At 36.4% G+C, this 7,464-nt stretch overlaps 1 protein-coding gene across 2 annotated transcripts; it reads right to left on the reverse strand.

The window, feature by feature from the left end:
* On the reverse strand, window positions 642-3,975 carry LOC107633753 (U-box domain-containing protein 4). 2 transcript variants are annotated; one of them, XM_021119546.1, is made up of 3 exons: window positions 3,832-3,975; window positions 2,799-2,829; window positions 642-1,785 (listed from the first exon to the last, which is right to left on the reverse strand). In XM_021119546.1, the coding sequence occupies exons 1-3, from the start codon at window positions 3,836-3,838 to the stop codon at window positions 936-938; spliced, it is 888 nt and encodes a 295-aa protein (XP_020975205.1). In that variant the 5' UTR covers window positions 3,839-3,975; the 3' UTR covers window positions 642-935. The 2 variants fall into 2 exon arrangements, with proteins under 2 accessions (XP_020975205.1, XP_020975204.1); XM_021119545.1 differs by lacking the exons at window positions 2,799-2,829; window positions 3,832-3,975 and adding an exon at window positions 2,018-2,788.

The following is a 7,464-nucleotide window of genomic DNA, read 5'->3' on the forward strand; positions in this document are numbered from 1 at the left end:
TCTTCAAATCTAAAATAATGTTAAATAATTGTTTGTTTACATACTTTTATTTTTCTATACAACTCAAACTTAATGACATTGTACAAATTGATATTATCCTCGTGATATATTAAAGGAAAAATATAGGAAGTCAATGAAATATTTGTACAATGAGATGAGTGATTTTATGATATGGAATGTTTATTATCCTTAGTACCCGAATAATTATTCTAAATATTATTAATCAATTGTACACATTGTACAAATATTCTATTGGCTCCCTAACAGAACTATATATTAAAATTCAATTCATTATATTCTATTTATTTATTGTTTATTAAAATTCTGACTCTATTTTTCTGTTGTATGTGCATAACAAATTTTGTGTATGACGTCAAAGACAAAAGGAAGTAGTCAAATTAAAATGGGAAATCCAAACTATACGCCGGCTCAGCTTCACGTTATGCGATGACTCATGGTTTGTTGATACTTATAAGTTGTTGAAAATAAGAACCTTATATAAAGTCTTTTTAAAAAATCACTTAGAAATTCAAGCCTCCCTTGTTGACCATGCAGTCTACTACCATAAGTTTACTCTTTTTTAGTTTTTTTCTCTTTCTCTTTTGGGTTTTCAATAAGCTCCTCTTTTTTAAGCCCGCCAGGAACGAAACAAAGAAGTAACTATTATAATCCATGGCAGACATGGAAACAAAGAAAGGGATAATTAGCCTTTTTAGCACTACCACTACTAGTGTATCATTTTTATACACAAAGTTTCTTTACAAACCAACTACAAAATCATGCTCCTTATCCTCTCACAACTTTGGTTTATTGACAGTCACCAGTCACAAGATACCTACACAAATGGCCTGGACTGGCATACTTCACTTTCAAGTATTATTATCATTTTTCCCCCTCTATGGAAACTTGATCTCGAGTGGAAAGAAAAAGAGAAACTATGATTTTGAAGGAACTTCTGAAGCAATAGGAAGATCACTTGTGGGTGTGCATACAAGAGCCCTTTGCTGTAAATGCCTTAAACTCTGTTCCATGCTAACTTGCACCATCTCAGCCAGCATCTTCTTTGCTTTACCAGATTGATCATCCCCATCAATCTGTGAAATGATGTTGCACACTATGTTCTCAAGAGTGTCTGGCTGAATTTCAGATCTCGGGTAAGGAGACTCTCTTAGCAGCTGCAAAAGGGTGCGTGCCTTCGGCTGAGACTTTGGTGTCCCCTGAACAGTTAGCTCCAGAAGTCCCGGGATCACGCCTTCTCTAAGGATTGGTTCCCTGTATTTACACCTGTCGCTTTCGCACATTGTCAATAGCGCTCCAACGGCGTGCTCCCTGCTCTGGAGTGTCCCGCTCTCAAGAACCTCCACAACTGCCAGCACGCCGCCTTCTTCCAATGTCAGGGCGATTCTTCCCTCGTCGTACTCCATCAAGGATTCTATCAAGGAACAGCATTTTTCAGCTGTTTTTGATGATTTCTTGCAGGTTTTGAGAATGTTGACTATGAAAGGGATTGGATTTGTTTGGAGGATGATGCTGAGGTTATTGGGGTACGTTGATAAGTTAGAGAGAGCCATAACTGCATCAGCTTTGGCTTGTGGGGTTCCATCTCTCAGGATGTCCACGAGAAGAGGAATGGCTCCGCTAGCGCTGATGATCGGTTTGTTTGTTGAAGAGGCAGAGAGTGTGAGCAAAGATGCAGTTGCAGACTCCTGCAGATTTAGATCTTCTGACTTGAGGAAACTGATTATGGGTTCTAATGCACCAGCCTCCACAATATTGATTTTGTTCCTGCAAGATAACAAGTAAAGAGTCAAGCAATGAATATCAGTAAATTATTATGACTGCAGGTATTCAAATTTAATCTGAAAGTAACATCTCATACAATGGCAACGTACAAATTAAAAAAATAAAGGTAACAAGATACATAAACAGAGAGTCCACATGCATAAACAGAGAAGTTATAATATTTAATGTATGTTTACTGTAACTTCATTTAGACATAAAGCAACATTAAATGTACCTAAACAAAATTTCCTGGTCTCTTTTAATAATTGGAGTTCGGTTTAGGGTCAATGGCTTTCTTTTAATCATAAAGGTTGAAGGTACCCCAGTTAGGCCTCATGTGCAAGAAGCCAAGAAACTAGAAAGAAAATGGTCATGAATTAAATCAGGAGCCAAAACAAGAAATTTTAGGCGGTGCATTTAGTTTAATTTCCATAGGTTTTAAACAGGGTCAAAAGAAATTTGGAATGAAAACCACTTCATACTAACTTTGGTATAAGGAAAACGAAAATACATGAAGGTTGAAGAAATCCGACCCATAAATTTTTTAGCCACACTTGTAGCAATGAAAGTGATTTTCCACCCCCTAATAGAGAAAATCAAAACCTTCCAGAACACTCAATATTTTCTCTCCCCTCATATCATATATTCTTCTGTTTTTTTACAACCCCAATTTCCACCTACTCAAGCAAGCATATCATTAATGAGAAGAGCAGGAAAAAAGCCAAGCAGTGGTTGAACTTGAACCGCGTGCAATGCAGAGATTCGAACCATCTCCAGAAAGATTAGACATACAAGAGTTAAATAATAAAGATTTTATAGCTAAAGTGGTTTCCTTTTAATTCATTTAGTGCTATTTTCTATGTTTCACAAACATGACATTAGTAAAGACTCACGGGATTGTATATATTAACTAGCGGTGCATTGGTTAGGTATTTTGGAACGGAATGGAAAGTACCAGTACCTAAAGCAAAATAAAGGAAATGAACTATTCCATTTGCTAGAAGGTGAAAACTAACCCGAAAAAAGATTGCTTCAAGAAGAAGACATCTGCCAAAAAAGAAATGAAAAGAAGCTAAAGGGAAAAAGGAAAATGCACCATGTGAGCCAAAGAAAAACCACTTAACTATCTTCCAATCGGATAAGCCTAATTGGAGTAATATATAAAGCATCCAATTCTTTCTTGTGGTATTGGTACGTAGGCATTCAAGCCATCAGTTGATAAAGCAACTTGTATCAAGACACTAGTACTCATCACAAGGGGAAATTATTTTTTATATATTCAGCAAATTCCTATTTTTTTTACTATTTCATGTCTCTAATTTTAATTTTTCCCATATATTCTCAACAAATATGACCATCTTGCATTCTAAGCCATGAAGAGCTGTTCTAACTTCTAACAAATATCTTATCGGATTCTGAATAACAAGATGATCCAGCCGTCCCTAGAGAATAAAAAATACAAATAATAAAGATCACCAAATACTTATATTTTCAGAGCATCCAATCAGATGAAAATAAAATATATGGGAGTATGGGACCAAAAAAACTGAGGGACCGCCGAATAAAAATCAGAATCTTGCGGTACTACACCAAATATACTAACATCCTGAAAACCCAAATTGCCATTATTTTATTTCTCAATTTTCAATAATATATAGGAATCCCCAACTTGATGACTTTCAAGGCATCATCATCGCACAGGTTCTCTGTTCTCATGAAAAGATCGCACGAATTCCTAAGCAATCGAACGCCAAAAAGCAGAGAAAGCGCATCAAGCATCAAACCACAACACCAATAAAATCACAACGATAATAGCAAATTAACCACCTAACTCCCCCCAAAAAAAATAAAATTAAATAAAAATTAAAAATAATCCACTCATGAAGTCATTCAATAATTAATTAATCACACCGCGAAAGAAACATTTCTTTTGTCCTCTTGAATTTCATATTTCCTTTTTTGCTGAGGAAAAAAAAGGAGGGGGTGAAAAATATCTGTACGTGAAAACAGTAATTTTTTTTGGGACTGGAAGTGAAGTTAGGTACGTACTTTTCATCCTTGACGGCGAGGTTGAGCAAGGCGAAGAGAGCGGGTTCGCGTGACTCGGGCGAGTCGACTCGGAGCATGGAAACGAGCGGACCGACAGCTTCGGAGAGCTGTCGGCGGCAGCGGGGGGAGGTCTTGGTGAGCCTCCGGATGTCGCGGGCTGCCTGGACCTGGAGTTCAGGGTCGCCGGAGTAGAGGAGCAGAAGAAGGAGAATGAGGACTCTCCATGGATGAATAGAGAGAGAGAGAGAGAGAGAGAGAGAGAGAGAGAAAGAAAAATCTGGGTGTGTATGTGAGGGTGTGAGATTTATTTAAGAGGTTGAGAAAAAGAATAGGAGAGAGAGAGAGAGAAAGAGTAATTAAAGGTGAGGTGGAGGTTATGGGTGAGGCGTTAAGCAACAGTTATGAAACAACAGTTATAGACACAGAGATGGTGATGGAGAGAGAGAAAGAGGTGGTATTGTTTGTTGGCTACATGCTTGGGCCTTGTGAGAATGGGAGGTAGTAGTAGTTCGGTAAAACTTTTCTTAGATCATGCTTTAATATCTTTTACCCCATTTTATTTATTTATTTATTTCTTCATTATTAAATTGTGAATTTTTAAAACTTAATATATATTTTTAGGATATAAGTTAATTAAATTTTTATAGAATTTAGTTATGTTGTATTTTTAAAATATTGTTTCATAATACAACAACAACAACAACAAAGCCTTGTACCACTAGGTGGGGTCAGCTACATGAATCAAACGTCGTCATTGAACTCTATCATGTATCATGTCTAAAGAGAAATCGTTTACATGTAGATCTCGCTTGACCACCTCATGGATGATCTTCTAAAGTCTTCTTCTACCTTACACCCCTTGTCCATCTTCCATCTCATCCACCCTCCTGATCTCTTTCCCTTATATCTTCATTTCTTATTTTATCCAATCGCGTATGACCACTCATCCATCTCAACATCTTCATCTCTGTCACACTCAACTTATGTTCGTGCTCTCCTTTGGCCACCCACACTTCGTACCATAAAGCATTACCGGTTTTATAGCAGTGCGATAGAATTTACCTTTAAATTTTAAAGGCATTTTTTTGTCGCATATAAAACCAGATGCACTTCGCCATTTTGACCAACCTGCTTAGATCCTATGATTTACATCATGTTCAATCTCTCCATTATCCTATATGATGCACCTAAGATACTTAAAATTTTTTAACTTTTCGTAAGATGTTTTCTCCAATCTTCACCTCTATATTAGGGTTTTCCCTTCTCAAACCGAACTTACATTCCATATATTCCGTCTTACTACGGCTTATGCGCAGACCATACACTTCTAAGGCTTCTCTTCATAAGTCCAACTTCTTATTTAAGTCTTCCATGGACTCTCCCATAAGGACGATATCATCGACAAAAAGCATGTATCATGGCACATGCTCTTGAATGTGTTCTGTGAGTTCTTCCAAGACTAATGTGAAAAGATATGGAGTTAAGGATGATCCCTGGTGTAATCCTATACCAATAAAAAATTTCTCTGTCACACCACCTTGAGTCTTCACACTAGTTGTGGCCCCATCATATATATGTCTTTAATTGCATGAATATATGCGATCCTTACTCTCCTCTTTTCTAAAACCTTCTATAAGACCTCCCTTGACACCCTATCGTACGCTTTTTCCAAATCAATAAACCAAGGTTCTGAAAACCAATTCGAACCGGTCAAACCGTGAGCCGAGGGGAAAAACGGTTCGGACAATAGGCAAAATCGCATATTTTAAAAACCGTGATCAAACCGGCAAACCGGTCGGTTGAACCGAACCGTGACCCGACCGTTTTTGGAGAACACAACTAAACGTTGCCGTTTTTCACTGATTCACTCACTAAACCAGCAATCCCTAATCTAATCTTACTCCATCGCGTAACTAATCGATCTCCATTCTCCTCTCCGTCTCTTACACACACTCAGTCCAGGGAGGAGGGCTGCCTCTCAAGTCTCAATCTCATCGAGCTCACCTCCGTTCAGCCACCGCCTCGTGCTTGCTCACTTCCCCTCCATCGCGCAGCAGCCATCGCAACCTTCGAAGCCACCGTCTGCTCCACTAGTCTTGCATGCTCTGTTTCCCGCAGTGCTCTCGTTGTCTCTGTCTCCCTTGGTCACTCGGTGTCTCTGGCTCTGTCTCTCGGTGCCTTTGTCCCCCTCCGAACCACTGGCTATTGCATGTTCTGTAGGTAATTTTTTTAATTAACTATGAATTTATGATTGAACTCTAATATAGTGAAGTTCTGTGAACTCTAAATTTATGATTGGCTGATATAGTGAAGCTATGTGAATTCTGATTCAAGTAATTCAACTGTGAACTGAAATGGTGATATAGTGATATAGTTTTTTTGTGAACTGTGAAGTATGAACTGATATAGTGGTATAGTAATCGAATAAATGATTGAATATTATTTTTGTTATTTTGATTTTTAGTTTTAATTGATGTTATTAACTTGGTAATTTGATAAATTATTGTTTTAGTGTTGTTCTTGACCTTTTGATTATTATATTGTGTTTTGCTATTGTTGATTTAATAAATTGTTCATTGAGTGGAAGATGAAAACCTGCCATGATAAACCTACTCTTGCCATGTTAAACCTGTCATGTTAAACCTACTCAATTTATTTCATTCTTGGCATTCATAACAAGGCTTTTCATTCATTGCAAGAGTGGTGGTACATCTTGATGAAACTATAATGATGTAAGCATGGATAAATCACAAGCTTGATATCTAACATACTTTATTCCACAAACAGAAAATTCACATGATAGAAAAAAAAAAGAAGAAAGAAAACGCATGCAACTTTGCATGGCCTCTGATCTCCTCTGGTTGTTCTGTTAGGCATATCACAAACAAGTCTCGCAAGCCACAAGGGTTTAGATAAGTGTGGGATTAATGTAGCAAAACGGTAGCAAGTTATGGCGAATTTTGATGATTGATGATAAACTTGGATGTTAGCATTTTATGTTTGGTTGGTTATTTTTGTTATTTGATTTTTGAGTTTGTATTTGAATGAGATTATAACATTCTGGTTTATGTAGTATTTTTAATTTGGATGATATTTTAAAATTTATATTAGACTATAATTATGTTTTAGTGTGTTTATTTATATTTTATTTATTATTTTATTATAAAACGGTTTTTTTGATTAAATTATAATCGAATCGATTAAACCAATAAATTAATAAACTAATAACTAAAACGGTTCAATAATTAGTTTGGTTTTTAGAACTTTGAAAACATCATACCCACGCCTTAAAATAGACATGTATAACCATGGATAACATAGACCAACACTAAAAGTCATATTTATTTTTACTGAGCCTTCGTTATTAATTAAATAAAATCGGAAAAAATCTTTTGTATTTTTTCTGTGTTTTTGGAGGGTGTTGAAGCATAAAAGCTATTTGGAATTTTTGTTTTTGTGCACCACCATGCATATTGTTAGAAAGCGCTTTAATAAGCCCTGTGCCCTATTTTTGATAACATTAAGTCATTAACCTTCAGAAAATTTCTTTGGGAAGAGTAGGATTGGATGAAGAGTAAAGACTTGTACTTAATTTAGAAAGAACATGTGCCATGATTTTTTTTTTTTTGGTAG

The sequence above is a fragment of the Arachis ipaensis genome, chromosome B03 (assembly GCF_000816755.2).
Source record: "Arachis ipaensis cultivar K30076 chromosome B03, Araip1.1, whole genome shotgun sequence".
NCBI lineage: Eukaryota > Viridiplantae > Streptophyta > Magnoliopsida > Fabales > Fabaceae > Arachis > Arachis ipaensis.